Below are 22757 nucleotides of genomic sequence, written 5' to 3'. Positions count from 1 at the left end.
ACTGCTGACAGAGGATTATCTAACATGTGATCAACCTGGGAGTGTCTCCAGCTGTGTATTTTCTACTTCTCACTGTTAACATCATCAAAAACATAATTTAAGTTTTACAAATTATTATTATTATGCGTGTCAAACTTAAAAAAACCCATTATGCACCTTTAGCACAGATCATATGCATGTCTTGCTGATGATGCTGTCTATGCATTTTTAATATTGCATAGGTTGATTTTGGTGGACCTTTTAAGCACACATGCTTTTATTAAAACACGTTGGCTCAAAAACTGAGAAACATATTCACTATTATTACTGAGGTAATAACTGATAAGAAATGTCTGTATCTTAACAGAGAAAGTGCTATGGAGCATGAATTGTTTTTGAGCACTGTTGTTTACACCATCAAGGGCATAGTGAAACTGTGAACAGCTCTGGTCAAAAGAGGTCTGACACACCCACACTAGTACAAATGAAAACGTTTAGTCCATAAGGGTCCTTACTTTATGTAAGAGGACACTCACCACACAAGAATTCAGGTGGAAAGTGCTCACTTGAGTAGTTAAAACTGTTCAGATGCTTGTTTGGAGTTTAAAAACAATGACCTACTGCATATATAAAAAAGTGTACTGATGAAAACAAGTCAGCCATCAGCCCACTGACTATAAATTTTGCATTTCCAAAGCAATTAATCCTCAGTTCACCGCCTACTTCTTTTTCTTTATAATAATATATAAAATGTATATCGAGTATGGTCTAAAACATTTGACTGTAAGCGTCCACATGATATGATGGCTCAGTGATCTCCCCATTATGTCCCCTTGCAGTAAAGATACTGATCGTATTAAATCAAACTATGTTTCTCTGCTATAATCAGTTTTTGGAGTGGAGTCAGTTTAATGTGAAGTGTTGCTGCTCTCATAGCTGAGTTGGAAAACGTGCAGAAAAATAAAACACTGTGACCACTCTGTGGAGCATAGCATTAACCTTATTAAAAAATCAGAGCACATTGCTACAACCACACCTCATAAAATGTTGGCTCAGTTACCACCAGTTTGCAAATGGTGCAAACCACACTGTGACGACACAAGGTGTCTGGGTAATTTCAGCGTCTGGCTCCGGCATAAATCATGAACTCAACAAGATAGCCTTATTAAGAGAAATTTTTGTGGGTTAGTTTTTACATATCTCATCAAGACAGTGAAGTTACCCAGAGAGATTTTCTGTGCTGTGCATTACACCTCTACTGAAATTCTTACCACATGAATGATACCTCATAATCCTCTGAGTGCAGTATCTCAGATACTTCATTGTCCTCTTCATTTATGAGTGTCATAGGCTTGTTCTCTGATGAATTATCTACATTATCATCCTCAGGTATCTCTTCAGCCTCCCCTGATTCTACTGCATACTCCTCAGCCTCTGAATTTGCTGACTTGGCCTGATTTGAACTTTCACTGACTACTGAATGTGTTTCTTCTTCAGCAAGCTCCTACGGAAAAGGATTACAGCGGTTCTTTGAAGTAGAGACCAGGGATCAGCTCAACAATGTGCATCACAAAGTCAATAAATCAATGACCATACCATGTTTTGAGTTTTAGGCTCTTCAGTTGATTCCTACAAAAAACAAGCATCACATTCGCAGGGTCTGTGAGCTCCAAAAACACAACAAACTGCTAAAGTAAATGGACAATAATGAACAGATGACTCACCTCTTCTCTCAAGTAAGACCTTCTTGGTTTGTCCTCTTCCACTTCCACTTTCTGCTCCTCCTCCTCCTCCTCCTCCTCATCTACACCCTCCTCTGCTTCCTCTCCACCGTCAGGAGCAGCCTCCTCTTCCTCTCTCGGCTCCTCTCGCTCCGTCTCCTCTCTCCTTGAGCTGTACGTGAATGTCTTCTCCTCTTCTTCCTCATTATCACGGTAACGACCCCTACGCCAGGAGGAGGGCCTCTCCTCTTCCTCGTTGTTTTTCTCCGTGGCGATGCTGCCGTTGTCCTCTGTCGCGGTGGGGTCTGGCTGGCTCTGTCTCTCCAGTGCCTCTTTCATGCGTCTTTGCCGTCTCTCCTCGCGTTTGGCCATGCGGTCCAGCAGGGCTTGGTCATCTTCGTCTCCAACGCCTCCATAAGAGCTGCTCACAGACACTGTCTCTGTCACACTAGGAGGAGAGAGAGGAGACAAACATTTCACTGTGTGGTAATGAGGAGGAAGCGTTGAGGTCAGAGCAACAGACGTCAGCTGTTAAAGTAGATGCATAATATTATCTCCTGTTACCCTTAAGATGCCCTTGGGCAAGGCCCCTAACCTCCAACTGTTTCATAGTTGTTTACAGGCAAATAGCAGAGATATGAATGATTGAGCATATGCACAGTGCTTTGAAAAGATAAAAGCAGATGCCCAGAAAAGTTTCTTGAAATTCTTGTGAAGTTCTCTTGGATTCCAGGTCTGTATCTATACACTCACTCAGATGGCAGCTATCTATCAACTTTGATGTAAATAAACAAAATGTAGTGGACAAACTGTTCAACTGACTGACTCAAACTCAAATTCTGACCTAAAAGTCTGGCAAACATTATCCTTGTATCTACACAATCAACAATGGCTAGTCAGCGCTAGATCCTGCCTCAGCATCCTCCTGCACAATCCCCTTGTTGTTCGAGCGGCCCAGGATGTATCTCTGAGCTCATAGACGGGAAACATTCATGACCACAAAGCATCATCTGTGTTGGTAGATGTCAGAGCAACCCACCACCACTTCCACTGTTGCCAAGACGATTGATCTCATAGTCTCAAAATGCATAGAGATGGATATTTAGCTCCTTTGTTCCTATGGCAGTTTCTCTGATGGATAGCCATGAGATAATACGTGGTCGTCATAATGACAGCAGGGACTTTCATTTGTAAATGCATTTCATCAAGGAAAAAAAATGTTTGATCATTCAACACCTTCAACACAACAGTATAATAACTGGACACAGATCTGTCAAGCTTTGTATTTCTCCACGCTAATGCCATGTTCATGGGACAGCAGTAAGAGCGATACTCAGCATCTAGAGTTAAGTGGGGTGTGTTTTGTGTTTTTCTTTTACCTCTCCAAGTGTAAGTGTTTGTCTGCTCTAGCAATTGTTAGCATGTCTGGCTAAGTAGCTTACTATATACAGTAGTAACCAAGTGCTACCAGCCAACTTTACCCATGATAGCATAACATTTGCCAAACACATCAGCTAGTCGTTGTTGTAAAAGCCTATTCTCTTATTCTCTTAACATTAAAAGTGCTTACATACTTTTTTAAAAAATTCGATCATGTATGTAAGATAAGCAGCTAAACGGGGTTACGAGCCAACAAAATAATAGTCTGATTTAGTCTTTTAGCACGTTGTCGTGTGTAGCCATTAAATGCATATTCAAGACCCTTTTTGCAGGGTTTTCCTTTTAGAATGAGTAAACCGGAAGCCAACAGCTAATAAAATTACACAGAAACTGTTGTCATTTTAGATGGAAAAATCAGCAGTTGTTAGCCAAAAATGAGAAAGCTGCTTCTGTCTACTGAATTTAAGGACACATTGTTTCAAAAATTATCCAGAATTGATGAGGTACAGGCCCTTTGACAGTAATAAAAAAAAAAATCGGGAGCCAAGCAGTTGGCTGCTGACTACATATTTATCACAGACAGAGCTTGTGTTGCTACTGCGGTCACCTGTGGCTGTTGGTCATGACCAAACTGTCTGGCTGTCCGCTGGGCTCCTCGCTGTCCCTGCTCCTCAGCCTCTCCTGCCGTGCCCTGCGCCTCCTCTCGCGGGCCGCCTCTTCTTCATCATCATCATTTCTCGCCAACCTGAGGGAGACAAAAGAATAGAGAGAGTGAGTCAGGAGACAAAGAGAGACATTTTCTTTTTTTTTCCCAACCTCTTCTTTCAACTTTTCATCTGCTTCTTCCCTTCCTCCATTTAGTTTCACAGTTAAAAACTTCAAAGTGAACGATTCTTTAAATTGGACTGTAATCACCACAGTGACCAAACCTGCTGGATTTGTCCAGAGTTTTTCCTTTTCTCCTATCAAGCTGACCTGTCAGCTGTGCAACAAGTAATACTTCTTATCATGGCAGCAGTTTTCACGAGCTGATAAAACTCAGTCTGGAGACACGGCTTGGCTGAGGATTAGAGAGAGGGAGAGAAACACTGTTTCTGGCCCACAGTTTATACTGGTCTGCGTTGTGTTGAAACAGATCAAACTGGGAAGGTGTGTGTGTATAAGTGTGTTTGTGTGCTGCAAAACAACCACAAAGTTTATATTTCTACAAGGAATTTAATATGACATAAAATCTAGAAATCACATTTATGTGATTGTGTTTAACTGGAGTTAAACAATCTCTTGTGTCAAAACTACTTAGCAGTATTTTCTGCTGACGTATGTGGAGCAAGCTCATTTTAAAGATACTGCTTCTCCTTTTCATAAAACTGTAGAGCTCAGTTTTGCTGAGACACCCATTTCAACACAAGTTTTACCTTTGAAATATGAAGCTACAAAGGGTTAGCATGGTTTAGCACAAAGACTGGAACCAGGGGGAAACAGCTAGCTTCTTATGCTAACTTCTTATGCTAAGCTAAGCTAACCAGCTGCTGGCTGTAGGTGTATACTTAATGGACAGACCGAATTGTATCAATCTTCTCATGTAGGTCTCAGCAAGAAAGCAAAAAACAAAACAACAAACATATTTTCCAAAAGGTTGAACTATTCCTTAAAGAGACAAAAATATTCAGCAGAATTTTATACTATAAGACATGGAGGGAGCCTGGTTTTAAAGATGTCACCTCTTGAATGCTACTTCTTGTTTTAATAAAACTCTAACAATCTAAGAATGTTTGTAAATAATTAGTAGGAAATCACAACCATGAATATTTCAATAATGTTAAACATAGCTTCTGGTGGTGTCCCTTGAATTTTCTCTTCACCTTTGGTGGTTCATTTGTATTATTCCTATGCATGACTGATCAAGCATACAGTAGATAAAGCAAGGTCATGCCAGGTCTAAAAAAAAATCATGGGTTAACATCTGTTTTTTTGCATTAGATATTTCTTCTTTCTCCACTCACCATCTTGCCTTAACACAGCAAAATTCAAAGCAGTCATGCAGTGGATTATGCATGTCTCTAATAAATGCGGTGGATTATGTAGAGGGTGTGGCTGCGTGCAATAGTCAACACAACTCCATTGTTACCAATTTAGTTGGCTAGCGAGCTACTGTATATTTATGTGCTTAAATTTGATTAAACACAGCATGTTCAGGCCTTTCTCTGGGGCCGGTCCAAAGTCATTCTGGAAAAGGCATGAAATCTAGCTGAAGTAGAAGTAGACAGGTAGAGGGAAAGAGGCAACACTCAAAAAAGTTAAGTGTATTTGATACTGAACTACACATAAAAACATCATAAACTGAGGATGTCGGTGCCACCTGACACAGTTTACTTTCTCTTCTGAAGTATCAAATCAGTTTGTGAACTGCTGTGTATCTGGCCACCTGACATCTATGAACTCAGCTCCATGCTTGATCTGTGTTGCCCTGACTGACCTTTACACTCCCACTGCTACCCACATGCCTAGCTACCTAACATCACAGCGCAGCCTTTGAGGTCAGGCAGTGAAGCATGCTATTGCATGTTAATTGCAACATGTGTGGTTAGCCGAGCTAAAGCAGCTTGGGTTTATGTGAGGTTTTACAGCTTGTGAACAACAGTTTTCTTCTTCCTTTACTTCCCCTACGCCGTTCCCCTCCATTTCCCTCTTTCTCTCAGATGAAAAATGTTGTCATAACAGAACAGATGAATCTGTTAACGCCCAAGCTGGACCTATGGGACGATGACATCAGTGACGTCAGGCAATGCTTTACACATGTGCATGAGTATGTGCTTAGCTCAGTTAATTCTGAATCTCTGAGCATTCAAAACTGGTCAGATCCAGATGGAAGCCAGACCCTTTTCAGCTTTAAAGCTAGCATGTATGACGTTTACTAAATGCCAGCCGCTGTTACCATGGTGATATATATGCTAAAATGTAGCACGACATTTAGCATTATATATCTGAAACTACCTACAGTATCTACAGTTTGCTAATATTAGCTAACGTGAGCCAGTTAAACCAATCAAAAATGTAGCCAAAAACCCGCTGTGTGTTACAGAACTGGGCAAGTGTGTGTTTTACTGCTTATTCAACTTTTTATTAGTAACAGCAAGAATGTTTTATTTCTTCTTTCAGAAAGTTAGATAGTCTCGTGTTAAATAAATAGTTTTCTTCATAAATCTTTGTTTTCAGTTTTATTCATATTCCATCACCTTCAATTGAGCTCCCCTGCAGTAGAAAGAACATTAACCCTTATTTAAAATGTCAGAGTGATATGTTGTTTCTGCAAGCAAAAAAAAAAAAAAAAAGTTGCGAAAGAACTGCCTTAAATCCCAAAGGACTGCACTGTCCCAGAAACAGCACCAAATGTCATGAGAAAGAGAAAACGACAACTGCTAAAAATGGAACAAAAGAGTCCTTGGTGGTGGTGACGATGACAATCTCAGGGTTAAAGATTCCTCAGTAGGAGAGAAGAACAAACTCCTAAAAGCTGAATTAGCATTCCTGTCAATCACAGTCTTGGCTAGCGACGCATACACAACCAAAGCCCTGATTTAATATCCCTCTCCTTACCTAGGCCCCAAACTCTATCAGCATACTGACACAGAAATATGGGGAGAGGTGGACGGGGGGAGGATGGGTGAAGGAAAAAAGGAGAGGAACAGAAAGAGCAAATGAAATGGAGAGTGAGAATAAAGAGGAGAATTGGGAAATGAAAGACGGGAAAGGAAAGGGCGTGCACGATAATGGAAAAAGGAGTAATCTGCAGATTTTATCACAGACGACATGTTTTCCTGTACAGAATGATGTGTAGCCACAGTTACAAACTGCAGGTATGCGTCTGCCTGTAAATAGCATGCAGCAGATGCTCTTTTCGTGGGTGGCCAAATACAGTAAACTACACACTGCTGACTGACAGCTAATATGGATCCTACACACTTAGTTTTACATGTGGCAGCTGACGCAGCTGAAAAGGAAATTAAAAGTTTTGTTACACATGCGCATAAATTCATCATTTTCTTGAATGTCTCACATGGTGCACAGCACAGAAAAGCTGATTTAAGCAGGATTCTTCATTCACAAAGCAAATGTCTGCGTGGATAGCACAGGCACACAAAACATCGCCATCAGTGAGCCTATTAGGGAGAAATATGTCCAAATATTTTCTTTACAGCAAAATATCTCAGAAATGTCAGTGAAAACAATTTGGGAAAAGCCCATGAGAAAAGACTTCTTCACCCCTCCTCAGTAAGCGAGGGAATAGAGGGAATGAAGGGAGAAAAAGTAAAAAAGAGGGAAGATGGAAAGAGAGAGAGAGAGGAAAAACTGCTGTGAACAGAGGAGAGGGGAGACCAGAGAAGGAAGGGATGAAGGGAGAGGGAAAGAGGGTGGGGGCCTGCGCTGTCAGAAATGCTGACCCATTCCCACGCTGGCCTCTCTGGACTATTTCCCTTCCTACTGCCGGCCCAAAGAACCACATCGTACCCCGTCTGTCTCTCCTCCCCACCCTGCTCTCTGCTGGGCTGGCTCCAAGAATGCACAATGTTAACTGTGACAGAATTCCCCTAGACTGCATATATTCTCACTCACAGATGAATTGGGCAGTATGGCATGCATATTAAAAATAAATCTCAAATTCACAACTGTATGAGTAAAATCAGTAAAATCTTTCAACAATAGCTGGAATCATATCCAAGCTGATGTGCTAAGTGTGAGGTTGGCATACCTGGATCAACCTCTCCCTCCCTTTTCTCTATCTCTCTCTATCCGTATCTCTATCTTCCTGTCAGAACCGAGAGGTTTACGATGCAGGACCGGGTCATGTTTGGAACAGTCCATTCATCCAGGGTGGGGATTGTTTAGCATGGCTCATTCACGGAGGATGGGTGTTATTTCCTCAGCCCTTCCTGGTCTCTCAGGCGGAGGGGCCAGCAGAGATGCAGGGAATGATGAAGAGAAAGAGGAGGAAGAGGAGTATGGTGTGGGTGTGTGTGTGTGTGTGTGTGTTAGTGTGTGGGAGAAGAGATGAAACTGAGAAGGACATTTTGGGAAGACAGGAGACAGACAGTGAGGAAAAAGAGGAGAGGGATATGGAGAATGAGTGGATGAAGAGTAAGTGGAAGAAGAAGATCAAAACAGAAGGAGCAGGGAAAAGGTTACAAGAAGGAAAAGGTAAAAATAGGAAAGGAAAGTAAGAGGAGAAAAAACAGGAGCAGGGTTAGAAGAATGAAGGTTTGAAAATAGTGGGAGAACATAAAGAAAAGGACGAGGCAGAGGAGCGTTGAAGAAGAAAGACAGGGATCCCCAGGGGAGAAGGAGGAGGAGAGGGAAGATGAGATGCATAAAGAATGAGAGAAGATGGTATATGACAGAAGAAAACAGGCAGAAATCAAAAATAAACACTTCCTAAAAGAGACATCAAAGAAGAAATGCGAATGAAAGCCTTAATATTAAAGGAATAATTCAAAATTTTGGGAAATATGCTCATTCGCTTTCTTGCAGAGTGGTAGATGAGAAGGCTGATGCCGCTCTCATTTCTGTATGATAAACATGAAGCTACAGTCAGTCAGTTCTTAACTCAGCAAAAAGACTGTGAACAGAGGGGAAAAGCTAGCCTGTCTTGTTTGTTTACCAGTACAAAAAGTGTAATAAACAACAAGTTGAATCAAAGTGGTATGAAAGTTCTCATCTAATAACCACCACAGTGCTTGTACAGAATACACTATAGTATGGGACAATGAACTGCTCGGCTCCAGCTGCATTCAGCAGGCTATGTGTAATATCACTGTTACAAAACACTATCTTTAACTGTAGCAAATAGCCTTTGATCACTGAATTGACTGGGAAAATTCCACATCCTTGTGCTCTCTTTGGAAAAAAAGTATGAAAAAAAAAAGCAGTCGAGACATTCCTGTGTCTGTGTTCAAGTGAACAGAAATGGACTATAACATTGATCAACAGCATGGATAGGGGAATTGAAGAACACAAGTGTGAGAAAACTTAGCAGAGCAGAAAATTGTGTGTCTGTGTGTTTCTTTACCGAGTAAACTAGAAGGGTATTGAGGCCCACTGTGCACCTCTATGTCAATAATAATTTTCTTAGAACTATAACTGAGGCTAATGTAAGACAGAGCAGTGAAGATTTGAATGTTCTCCCTCTAAACACACACACACACACACACACACACACACACACACACACACACACTTGAATGGAGCTTGTCAAGCCTTCATCACCTGATGCTGATCCAGACACACATGAACACTAAAGCGAACACCCACATGCTTAACTGCATGCATGTGCTCATCCTAACCCCTATGCACATGCATAGCACAGACAGGCATAAGCACAACTGCACAGACTACAACACGCGCGCACGCACGCACGCACGCACGCACGCACGCACGCGCGCACACACACACACACACACACACACACACACACACACGCTCTCACACAGACAACCTCAGTGTCCCAGCATGTAGGAAACAGCTCATGGAGACCTAGCCAGTAAACACTTATAATAGCCAGGAATTTGGCATTCCTACAGCCGTTATTATATGGCCCCACTCTCTCCCCGCGCTCTCCATCTTCTCACAGTGTGCTCAGTGATGGTTGAATGGAAGCAGGCCAATGAGACAACATGTGGTTTCGACTAGTCTGACCAAGAGGGGCATGTAAATATTGATTGTTTCAATATATTGGCAGAAATGGAAACAATGTAGAGATGTAATCTTTTATCAATAACAGGAGCAGCGCGTCGCCTGCCAGCCGACATTATTGCTGCTTGGAACCAAATAAACAGTCATGGACAAACTCCTGCCGAGCTGAAAACGTAAATGTGGTAGAGGCTTACAGCTCTTACTCTTTTTCACTCTCTTTCACTTCATTCCTCTTTTATTCAGTCAGTCAGTCATCCTCTCTTGTGTCCGTCAGTCCTCTTAGTCTACTTTTTTCTGCCAAATTCCATCTTCTCTGTGTAACGTAAACACTCCAAAACTGCATAAATAATTCTAGCCGTGGGGGGTTTATGGGGTTTGTATGCCATGAAATGTAACAACGGCATTAACCTTCACTTCAATCAAGCTATTTAGAGTGCATCTGGGGAAATGAGGCATAAAAGTCAAAAAGAGGTAAAACCTAAAGGATGCCAAGTAGGAGAATATTGTGTAACTGTTACAGAAAGTGAGAATGTACAGGATCTTGCCTTTAAATGATTAGCTATGGAAGTAGCAACTGGTTATGTGTATAAGTAGGTTGGTCATATTTTGTTTACCAAACTTCCAGACAGTATTGGTCTAACCCATACTCTATACTCTAAGGACATATCAGCTGATATTAGTTTGTTATTATAAAAACAAACCATAAACACTTTCTAAAAGAAATGCTTAAATTTGGTTCATTAATTTGTGAAAGGTGTTGCTCATAGTGACAGACCAACAGAGAATTTGAACCTGTTCTGCTGAAACCCTCAGCTCTTCGCAGCATTTTTTTTTTAGCTCGCTGTTTTGGTTTGTTGACTCACAAACGCTGCTTTCACCAACCTCGTTTTCAGCCACACCAGGGGCTGTTTTCAGCTAAAAAGCTCTGATAAACCAACTGCACTCTCTCTGCTTGGTACCAAACAACAGGCAGACGAAGTTAGCGACTAGCTGGAGGACATCGCATAGTTTTACAAGCTAAAGAGCCAGATATTTTCTCTAGAGTTGGTGGGGACCAAAACAGAACTAAAGGGAGAGTGAATATTGGATTATTGGATGTCCCATGAAACTACTCCAAATGAAAGATAATGATATATATATATATATATATATATATATATATATATATAAACATACACACATATAGATGTATTGGTCGGACTCTATTCACAATCTCTCACTCTATCTATCATTCTTAGCTGAAGTTCAGTTTGTGAGTACAAAGGAAAAATTCTGGAAATAGATGTGTAATTAACATCATCCATACAGCACACAAGCTGACAGCCACTTTATTTTCAATGTGTGGAAAAAAAACTTAACTCTGAATGTTATTGCTCAGTGAAAATATTGTAGACATTTTCCTTCATGCAAGAGATGTTGTTTTACCTTGAGCAAAGGGCTATGTTCATCACTAAGGTAAATGCGACTCACGTATTCTTTGTGTCATAAAAAAGAATTATCAGAGAGAAACATCTATGTATTCAGCAGTGGTCAGACCTATGTCGGCTTGTTTTTCATCAGTGATGGAGTAACTGGCTCTAATAAAGCACTTCTCACAGATACATCAAAAAGGTAAGTGACCTTGGCTAGTATCTGCATCCACATCAACCTCATCCTTAATTGCACTGGCTACAGTACAGATGAAGAAACTTTTGTGAAAAGGCCCTATAAAATGCCTCCTTGGCAAGCTATGTATCAACCTCCCACAATAAACCCCCCCTTTTTACTATTTTTGATTACTGCACTTGGCATGTTACCACTCAATCAATTTACTGAAATGAACTTAAGTTTAATCAATTTCTTCCACTGAATCAAAGGGGGATCACAAAGCCACAGTATCTGGAAGAGAAAATTGGAAAGAGGGAGGGAGGGCATGATTGAACATTCCCACTTAAAGGTCATCTCATTGCTTATCAGATTTCTTATCAAACTTTTTTTCTTCTAGTCTGGGCTGGGGAAGCCAATATTTGCTGAGCGATGCCTTTAAAGACCTAGAGGTGGGTCTAAGCTATTAAAGCTGGCTCCCTCTTGTTCCAACTTGGCATGGACATCAGAGGCGGTGCGCTGTGCATTGACAACCAGAGCTACATTACACAACACAGACTGCTCCCTCAGGTTCACACAACCTCCAGTAGTGAGATCTTAAATGACAGCAACGTCGTCCCCTCTGAATGGCAGGGCCTCTGTGGTTCCAACTACAAATTAAGCTTTTGTGGAGGACTGACTTTTTAAACACTTTCTGCTTTGTAAGAGAATTAGTGGGAAAATCGTGGAGTGCTAATCTGCACATGAATGAAAAGTAACCAAATGGGTCTTACCGTTCAGCCTCCAGGCGCATCTCCTCCCGTTTCTGCCTCCGCAGCTCCCGGCGACGCTCAAAGTCCATTTCCTCCATGATTGTGCCCTGTGGGATGACATCATTGAACACAGACTTGTTAATTTACTCAATTTCAGGAAAGCACAAAGTCTTGAGAGGGCAGAAATGCTGGTTCACCAGTCAAATAAATTGTAAGTTTTCTGATATCTGGTTATTGAAATACCAAATTTCCTGCACTGGGTTAAAAGTGCCTTCACGTGCACAGGTGATTCACAGGAAATGAGGCATGCATGCAATCCAAGATTGTCATTTGTCTTTCATCTCATTAATTTTACTTGTTTACTTCACCGTTTATCGTTTTCTGTCTTTACACCATATGCTAGCCGCATTAAGGTTAACCTTTAATGCAAACAGAAAATCCTTCAGATTAAAAGTTGATGAAACACAGTGTAACTTTTATTCTGAAGTCACAATGATTAGCACTAACAGTGATCATTCATCAAGAACAAACCCCCCCCCAAAAAAACAGGAGGTCATTTTTGCCATGCTTTCATTCCTTTTTTAATTTCTGTATGGGACAAGAATAGAAGTTGTAGTGTCTGCTGGCATATTAAACTAAATATTTAACTTAACTGTTACCACCTTTAACCACCAGCATCGCTAAATCAACCTGGACTGAAATCTTAAAGATTACAACTTTAAGTAAAATCATTCCTACTACATATGGTAGTGACCAGAAGTATATACTGTAGGTATACCACTGTGTACAGTCCTCAGTTAGGTGACAACAGCCTGGCTTGAATCTATGCCCATAAACATTGTTGGAAAACAGATGAAAGAAAGAAGAGCAGAGACAAAAAGAGAACGAGAAAGGAGAAGCCAAGACAGGATGTTAACTCAATCAGTTACAAGCAAGTCTCACTAAAAATACCCCGCTAGGGTACGTGACTGGCTGTGCTTTTAGGACAGAGACCACCCAGGAGCTGCTGAGCCTCCCATCATACCTCTACGATCCCCGCTAAACCACCAGCAACATCTACTGTACACTGAAGCTGAGCAAACAGACACAAGCTGAGCAGTGGAGGGTAAAAGACAAAGGTGTGTGACAGCTTGCAGAATAAAAGCACTGCACTGAATACAGTCATAAATCAATACTATATATACTTTATTGTGATAGAACAGAAGTAGGAAAGCAACAAGTGAGGCAGAAAACAAGATGCTTTAAAGTGCTCTGGGACAAATCTGGAGAAACAAAGAAGTAACTGTGACTGTCATACCTTGAGTCAAACAATGTCTTTTCCTTCACACCATACCAGCTTCTCACAATGACTTCTCCAAGCAGAGACACAATGCAACTAGTAATAGTCTCCCACAGTCCAGCCTCAGCTGACAGAAAAGGCAAATGCCTGTTCCTTCCCCTCCCTGCTAGTTGTCCCTCCCTCCATCCCTCAGTGACCTCCTTCCTTCTTTCCCCCAGTCTTACCCCATAACTCCCTCCCTCCTCCGTCCTGTCTCTCTTTCTCTCCCTATCTCTACCACTAACTTTTCCTGTGTTGTTTACTGACATGTCAGAGCTTGGCAAAACTCTGTGCTAGGACATGACTCGACTCTTGAGCCCAGCTTCCTGTGTGTCATATGCTTGTTTTCTGCTTTTCCCCCATCTGCAGAAGGGGATGAAGGAGGGCCTTTTTATGCATAGACATCTGTATACAAGTATGCATTGCACACATGCATGAAAGTGCAACATTACAGCATTTGTGTGCATGCATTCACACTAATAAACATACTACTGAGCACATACAGATGTCTACATGGGCAGGAAACACACACAGGAGAGAAGTGCTAAAAGAAACCAAGGGATCCTTTTAACCCTCACCCTCTCCACTGCATCTGCACCCCACCCACCCCATCCCCCGTGTGCTTGTACAGTAAACACAGCCTTGCCTCCCCCTGCTATTATACTGTAAAAGAGAGAGAGATATATTTTCGATGCACGCTTAGTGTAATTTCTGAAATTTGGGGCGGGTTATTCATACAACCATAATTAAGATAAAATGAGAGCAATAACTAAAACCGACAAGGCCTCCAAACATGACCAATCTAATCACATACTTCCGAGAACCAGCAACGCCAAGGGAGAGTAATGCATGCATGGCAGCATATAAATTTGGAGTTATTGTTGCAAATAATGCATGATTTATGCAGCTGAAAGGACTGCGTTTTCATTTAGTGTTCAATTCTGTACAATTAGTCATAGATCATTTCAAAGATGTGTTTAAAAGATGATTTACTCCTAGAAAGTCGTCACAAGGTAAATTAAAATAAAAGCACGTATGTCAACGAGCTGATCATAAAGTGGATCATATATACAAGATTTTACTTGAATAATAACCCTGAAATAATTATGTTTTTAAACTGAGTTATTATGTATGAAAAGAGTTGTTCATTGAGTGCAGGACTGACTGCAGCATAGTCCCATTGTCTTGTCTCCACATGGGGCAACATCACGTAGAACAGCAGTCGAAAAGCCCTTCAGTACGACGTAGAAATGTAATTGTGTACATCGCTGATGGGACCACCCACACTTTGCAAAAGCTAACACAGGCAGAACAAGAGAAAGACAGCATTCCATACAGCTGAGCAACCTGAAGTCACAAGTTTGTGACATTTTCAGAGTTTTTACAAGTTCAGCCTGTCTTCTATAAAATGTCTTCTTCCTTCCTTCCCTGCATCTGTCCATTTTATTCTACCATTTATCTCTGCCAGTTTACCTCCCTTCTTCTCTGTCCGTCTCTTTTTTTTAGTCTCCTCCCCTTCTTTCTCTTCCCTGTCTGCCCCATCCTTCTACAATGGCTATAATGACACATTTACCAGTCAAATTACTACCTGTCGAGACTGCCAGACCCTGGCACAGAACCCAGTGTCTAAGTGCCAGCCTCTTAAAAAGCCTTAAAGCCAAGCTGATATTATCCTGACAGCCACTGGGATTACACCACCTTATAATGCCTCTATCTTCCCACGAAGGCTTGACTTAAAGCAGCAAAACAATGGGCCCTTAACAGCCAAATGAGGGACAGAGTAGATCAAGCAAAAGTCTTGGACTAGGGCTGAAGTATAAGTATGAGCTAGAAGTGTATCTATTTTTGGCTTTGGTGAAATGTTCCTAACGCTGGCTTAGCATTTTGAGAGAAGAGAAGACTGCAGCTTTTTGGTTAGATTTGTTTCTGTGATGCTCTGAGCAACTATCCCCTACCAACTTTTAGACAAACACATTAATCTCCACATTATGGCTATGGAGCCATGCGAGGAATGCTCCTATTTAACCTCTGATTTTAGCAGAGGGGACTTGAAAGAGCCTCCAAATTACTCACTCACATGCCAGTTAAAAACAACTCCTCGCGGATCTTGTGCGTGCAGTGACTGTTTTGGTTGTTGAGTAAAGGGAATTAATGTGAGGATAAACAAGTAAAAACTGGCTTGGCACAAGTTATATGCTTGCCAGCTGTGATGCTGGCAAATAAAGGAACAATGGCGACTTGTTACAGCTGGTGGTTTCAAGGCTGAAACAGTCACAAGTCACATACAGTTTTAGGTTTTAGAAAGTGACCTTTATGGCATTAAGATAGAACAAAAAAACAAACTTGTCCTTAATGTTAACACGACCTGCTACATAGCTAAATCAAACATGTTAGAACACAACTTACTTTTATAACAAAGATAACCCTTTATCAGCTAGCTATGTAAATAAATTATTGTCAATAGTTACCATGCTAGCATCCCTGTGAGCCTAGGCACACCACTGCTTTAAGCTAAATGCTAACGTTATCATGATAACATGCTGAAAATGACAATGCTAACATACAAACTAACACTTAGCAGGTATGATGTTCCCTAGTTTATTTTGGAATGCTAACATTTGCTAATTAGCACTGAAGAGGTACAGCTGAGGCTAATGTCTTTAATTTTCCAGTTTTTAAATTTTTTTTTATAAAAACCTTTGGTTTAAAAAGTGAAAGAGTACCCTACCCTAAAAAGAAACTGTGCGTTATGATTTAGCGTTTAGTTTACAAAGCGACACTTTCACGATAAAGAGACTGTTGCTGGTTTCCATAGAAACATACTGTTGTCTGGAGCTGAGAGGAGGTCACAGCTGTGCAGGTGTCCAGGTGAAGAGAGGTATCCCAGTAATCTGGAATGTGAAAGCAACACCGGCACAAAGCCTGGTCTTTCTAGCTTTTGCATCAATGGAAGAAACTATTTTGCCCATCTGCTACAGTGGTTGGTATTTTGGAGAACTCTTGAGCCACTCCCACGCTTTTACTGGAGCAATTTGGTCTATTCAAGTATCAACTACCTCAGGAGACAGGATGACACACAAGATAGATGTGATAGTTAAATATGTTCTGACTACTGCAAAGCGATACCCAATTATATAATACAAAATAATGTCAAATATCATTGAGAAGATACAGAATAGGCTATATATAAAAGATGACTGTGAGCTTGTGAAAAGAAAGTTTTCACAAGCTGCAGGATTTCAGTATTTTGGCATCAGCTGTCTTCACCAATCAACATGTAGTCAGCCAGACTAAAAATTCTAGGCTGAAAATACAATTGTCTCCACATTCTGACAAATTTGAGGCTTTTATTATGACAGTAGGATTGCATCTCTTCAAATTCTGTCAAGGGTCTGCCAGACTAACTTACTACATGTAATTTACCAGTCCTTTATAACAGAAATGATTGCAACAAAGCCTCTTCCACTGTCTCTGCTAATGGTCACTTTAACTTAAAGGCACTGCAGAGTTTTCTTGGAAACAAAGTTGTGTTTTTACGTTTGGTGTTTCCCACAAAATGCATCTATGTATGACTGAGGCCTGACAACAGTGTTGAATGAATTTCCTTCCTGAAAAACAGCTACTTTTTTGTATTGTTTTTATCCATGTTTGCTAGCTAGCAGTCTTCTTCCTCCCTGACTTTTTGCTGCTGTATTGGTAGACACAGCAAAGCAGCATGAAAACTGTAGATAGGAACATGTTCAGTTACACCCCTCTACTCATGCGTGTACTCCATGAATGTATTTAAAAAAAAGCTGGATAGAAGAGCTGGTCAGTTAGCCTTGCTGCCAATAAGCCCCAGCAGCTAACCATTGCAATACAACAAAAAAGGTTTTTACTCATTGCAATATGATTTTTTTTAAACCCACAAGCATTTAATATTTCTATAAATCAGATTTAATCTACGCTATGTCCTTTTTAAATGTTAAAACTATGGGACTTCAGGCAGGAGAGAGAGAGAGAGAGAAAGAGAGAGAGAGAGAGAGAGCTATTAATTGCACTCAACCACGTCACTAAAGTATCCATATTGGGAGAGACTGTGAGTATGTAGGAGTTAACTGACACAGTGGGAATTTAACTGCTAACCCTGAAATGCTCCTCCATTTGTATGTTGCTGTAGGACAACCTACAGCAAGTTGTCCATTTATGGGAGTACTGGATGCTAACTTCACATGAACACACTGTACACACACCAAATGAGAGTTAAAGGAGACTAGAGGGGGAAAAAAACAGATAGAGACAGAAGTCTATTGTTTCAGACTAAGCTAAGATAAACTAAACTAAGATATATGGGCAATGTAAGGTATTCTGGCATAGTAAGAATGATCATTATATGATTATTTTATCGCACAGATAAACCTTCTGCAGTAAAATGGGGAAGAGGAGAGAAATAAAGAGAGAGAGATACTGCATGCCTGTAGGTAGCGCACACTAACAGCTGTTTTGGCTGAGGCTCAGGGGACAGTTTGAGTTGGGTAAACCTAACGTTTTCTGCAGGGGTAAGGAGTCTCCTGAGAGTAGTCTGACAGGGCGGTTAAAATATGTTCAGCCTGTGTGTGAGGGTGTGTGCATCATTATAAACAGTATCTAACAAACAAGATTTACATTTGTAAATGTGTATTTATGTAAATGTGTGTGTGGTAAGCGCTTTAGATGTGTAGAGAGGAGGTACTTTACGAATGATTGCAAGCTTTTCTGTGCGTTAGAATAAGAGTACAGGTTTATACAACCGTAATACTGCAAATATGTGAGGCCACTGCTCGTACTGTATGTGCGTGTTTATGGTACGGTAAATGTGTGTACATGTGTGATATCCATCACCACCTGCAGTGCTGTGTTTGGAAAGCTGGCCTTGTGGTTGTGGGTTTCTGTGCTATGTGTCTCCTCTCTCACACGTCCAGGCCTCGGCAGCATTAACACGTTTACAGGCCCAGGATGCGGAGCGGCTGTGGATGAGCATTCATAAACTCACTGGAGGTTTTTTTGGCATAGCAGGGCCAAGAGTTTCTCTCTCTTTCTTTCCATCTCCGCCTATCCCTCTCTCGGCTTCATCTGTCATCTAGATTCCTTTTTCTCAGCCTGCCTTTCAGAGCCTAACCGATACTCTGGTGAGCTGATACTGTTGAACGATACTGTGTAGTGGTGGACAACAGGGCTGCCACTTTTTATTTGAACTTCAAACTTCAAGTTGAAAATCAAATATTCAATCTGAATACAAAATTCACAGAGTATAAGCACGACAGGCCGTGCCTTTCTAATCCACCAAGGGCCTGTCCATCTGACCACTGCAGTAAACCAGGCAATTCTTGCCCTTTTTCTAATGTAAAACACAGCTGCTTTACAAGCTAACATTAGCTTGTCTCTCAAATGAAGCAGTAGAGGTACTTTGTACGAACAGAAGCACAATTCTAAAACCTTATTTAGGATTAGGCGACACAAGGTAATAGCAATCCAGTGATTTTTGAGATAGAGTTACAAGAAGAACATTGATGATTCATTAATGTTTATTTTCTTTATGTTGTTTAGTAATGTTAAATAAGATTTATTTCTTCATATGCTGCATTTTCTATATTGCTAATACTTGTTATTTATAGTTGTTGTTGATACAATTTGACACAATTCAATTTCCAGTTTACTGTTTTAAATGTATTATGTTACCTGTTAGTGTATGCAAGTTTATTCTTATCTTGAAAATGTCTCACTCTGTACACAACTCTATAACAACCAAATTTAAATAACCCTTATTAATAACAGTAATGTTCAAGGTATGTGTTTAAAACAAGTATTGGCCAATATATTGTTATCGGTGTTTTTAAACTCTCAGTTATCAACAAAAGTGAAATTGAAAATCCTGAGTCTGTCGAGTTTTTTTTTCCCCCCCAGTTTTATTCTTTCTGTCTTCCACCCTTTTCCCACTGATTTTCTTTCCTCTTGGACCACAATGCAGCAGCGTGGCTAACAGCTGCACACTGTGTTCAGCTACAATAGGAAGACACACAGGATTGGATAAGCTTAGTCCTGGGTTTAAATTTTACAGGATTCACCCGAATCCAAACAGCCGAGCTTCTCCCTGTATTTGTCTGTGTCTGCATCCGCATGCCACAGTGTGAATATCAACCACAATGGCCTCTGTTGTCAAAGCCGAGGTCTTCAGCTGCGACTATATATTCTAGGCAACATATGAGGTGGCCAACTGCATCAGAGCGCAACTCAATCTCAATAACATCTGCTTTCCACTCACACTCTATCTCCCCCAAAACAAATTTTTGAAAGTGTGACTTCAGCTCGAATGAGGAAAAATTTCACCGAGCATGAGCAGACGGTATTCACAGGCAAACCTGAGAAGCTAATGCCACTGCAGCAATTGAAATGTGGTGGGATAATGTGCCGACGTTTTTGAGGGTTAGGGGGAAAAAAATTGGGCTTGGGACCTTGAATGCCTCAGACGCATTGTCATTAGTGACTTAAGATGTGCCGATCAGACGCAATCCTCCCTTTAAATTGCCCTCTGTGCTGACTCTGGCTATCGGATAGAAAACGACAAGCGAGGGGAAATTTCACATTGGTGTAGGGAAAAGACCTGTAGGTTAAAGATGTTAAGTTTCCATTTGGTGAAGAAAAAGGAGACTCCTGCATTCCCAGACAATGGTTCACATTCCATAACACCTCTCTATGCCCTGTGATTCATACTGACACACTGACTACTCAGACTGACTGAGGCCGATCTGTTCACACACACAAACACATCTCACATGCATTATTTTATACAGGCTGGTAGCAGGCTAAACTCTGCTGGGATTAACCAACCACTGAATTTATCACAGAATCAGTGAGCCAAAAGATCAAATGCACAACCAAACGACTAAGTGATTACTAATAATTAATCAGCATCAAAGGATTACGGTTAGCTCACCTAGAATTTTTTTTTTTTTTTCACATGTTGCTAAACTGATTGATGCAACAGTACTTTTTTTCAACTGAACTCCATCCAGGTGAAAACAGTGAGAAAAGCCAGAACACAAGACAAACAACCGAAACTGTTTAACATTAGTAAAAGATTTGTTTGTGTGGGACCCATCGCTCATAGTACGAGGCTAATTGAGAAAATAGGTTTTCATGGTGTTTAAGGAATACCTGGTTTATTACAACTGCAAAAAGTATAATAAACACACTGTAGACTCCCTTTAAAGACCACCGCCCTGGGTCAACTTTAATCCATTGTACTTGCCATAGTTGTGTGCACACAGCCTTCCAACGTATTAGATGTGCTTTCAGTTATACAGGTTTAGATGATCTGTCTCTTGGCTTCTTTATAACCTCTTTCATTGTTTGATTTCTTGTGTTTCTTGCCTCATTGGACTTTGTTGAGCAATGCAGCCATGTTCTCAGGTCTCAGCAGTTACTGTGAGGAGTAAAATATTTCCATAACCAACATCAATGGTGGCCAAAACTACAAAAAGTAAGACCCCCCAAAACTGAAATGATCCTTTTCAGTATGTGTAACTCAGCTATAACCCTCACAAGAAAGTCATGATAATAAATAGCACTTGTTTAAATTATCTTTCAAACTGACGAATCCCTTTTGGAAAGGAAGCTGTAGCTTGATACTTTCTAAACTCTTGTGTTTCTCTGATAAAAACAAATGGCTCTCTTTGTAGCATTCTTGAATCCTGTGTTTTATTTTCCACTGTCAGCAAGATAACCTCACTAAACTTTGAGCACACTGTCATCTGTCGTATATTTAGACTATGACTCACTGTTCTTTTAATATTTTCTCCTCCCCTGGTAGCACACATGGATGGGAGTTGTGCACTGTTCATCACATTTTAGGCTGCATTACATCTGAAGGTATTATGACCTTTACCTTCTGAGACAGCTGAAAACACCTGCGCTTCACCAACCAGCGTTACCCTACAGGCTGAGGGTGTGTTTATGTGTCCTTAAACCTCACACCTGAAGTTAAGTCACACTTAAATTGCAATAAAAATATTACCCTAACATGCCATATCCATCATCTGAAACTCATAGGTTTTTTAACAGGCAGGTTTTAACACACAGATGCTCTATTTAAACTGCAAACACCTCATCTTTATTCTCATTTTTGAGAGAGATCTGAATAAATCTGGCTCCAGGAGCTCTCAAAATCTTACTTGAAGGATTTTAAAGTTAACCACTGAAATGAGATGATAAATTCTTATTTGTCAGCTGCTGATCCAATTTACTGAATTAAATAAGTACCCAAGAGGGGTTGATGCAGCAGCTGGCTGAAGGAAAAAGGCTATAAAACACTGTCTTACTTTTAAATGTTGGTTTTAAGAGGGACATTTGCATTAGAAGTTGGATTCTTACAGCCCAAATCATAAATAATACTGTAAAAAGGCAACTTCTTTGTGGGGCAGCAGCAAGAGCCAATACAATTCCTATCCAGTCTTTGACTTTTAAAAGCCTTGTGTCCCTTTTAAAAGTGCACTTTCAGATGCTACACCCACAATCAGGCAGAATTGGAGAAAAAGCATTCCAAAAAGTACAAATCCCACACAAAATAGGGATGTTTGTACGGCATCAAAAGGCTACTGCTCGCTGGCGGTGCTCCATATGACCAAATATGGAAGGAAAAAATGCTGCCTTTTCCCGTAACCAAACTGGGAAAAAGGAAAAAAAAAAAAAGGGAAGGTTTTCTTGCATGCTGTGTGCACAGCAAGATAGAGCTCTCACACTCACTACACAGTGGCCACAGAGTTGGCTCCCTCTCAAAACAGTATGACTGATGGTGATGGTGGACCTGTCGTGACATCTCGCCGAACACTGTTGGGCACACGCGCACGCACGCGCACGCACACACACACATACACACACATACACACACCTGCACAACTCTGGAGTCATGAAAGAGAGGCACACCGATCTTTTTACTGCTCTGACATTTAATTTTTAAACAAACACAAATGCCTTCTTCACTTTTACATCTGATCTCTATACTGGAGTCTCCACGACACACATTGTATCGGAGCCCCCTGGAAGGGAACATTCCTCTTGGTGAAAAAGCAGCCATCTCAAACGCCACAGTCCTCTGCTTAAGTTAGAAATGGTTTGTTTATCTGCCCCCCCCCCTCGCTATATGGAGAGGCTCTGACATTCTCCTGCCACTGCCGCACTGCAAAAAAATGTCTGTGCGGGCATGTCATTTCACAAGAAACTTATCAAATTATCTAGGACATTTTTTTGAGTGTTTGTGAGCTGCCAGCAGTGAACGAAAACTGCTGGAAGATGAAAAAAAACCTCTGCAGTCAGCACAGA

The 22757-nt window shown here is 40.8% G+C and overlaps 1 protein-coding gene across 6 annotated transcripts in view; it reads right to left on the bottom strand.

Moving 5' to 3' along the window:
• Positions 1-22757, bottom strand: part of cald1a (caldesmon 1a) — a 56639-nt gene that overhangs the window by 17324 nt on the left and 16558 nt on the right. For 5 of the 6 annotated variants that reach the window (XR_015437945.1, XM_087177069.1, XM_087177071.1 and 2 more), the window contains exons 2-4: positions 12125-12210; positions 3688-3825; positions 1704-2148 (exon numbers count right to left, since the gene is read on the bottom strand). Coding sequence is in view for 5 of the 6 variants with exons in the window: in XM_087177069.1 (XP_087033195.1) it covers positions 1704-2148; positions 3688-3825; positions 12125-12201 (660 nt within the window). In the remaining variant the exon portion in view is untranslated. Of the gene's footprint in view, positions 1-1703; positions 2149-3687; positions 3826-12124; positions 12211-13400; positions 13550-22757 lie in introns of those variants that run through there. The other variant, XM_087177070.1, reaches the window with a different exon arrangement.

This window comes from Seriola lalandi, unplaced genomic scaffold (genome assembly GCF_002814215.2).
Source record: "Seriola lalandi dorsalis isolate HSWRI2012SDOR001 ecotype SW California unplaced genomic scaffold, Sedor1 jcf7180002054579, whole genome shotgun sequence".
Lineage (NCBI taxonomy): Eukaryota > Metazoa > Chordata > Actinopteri > Carangiformes > Carangidae > Seriola > Seriola lalandi.
This window is presented reverse-complemented; position numbering and strand designations above follow the sequence as displayed.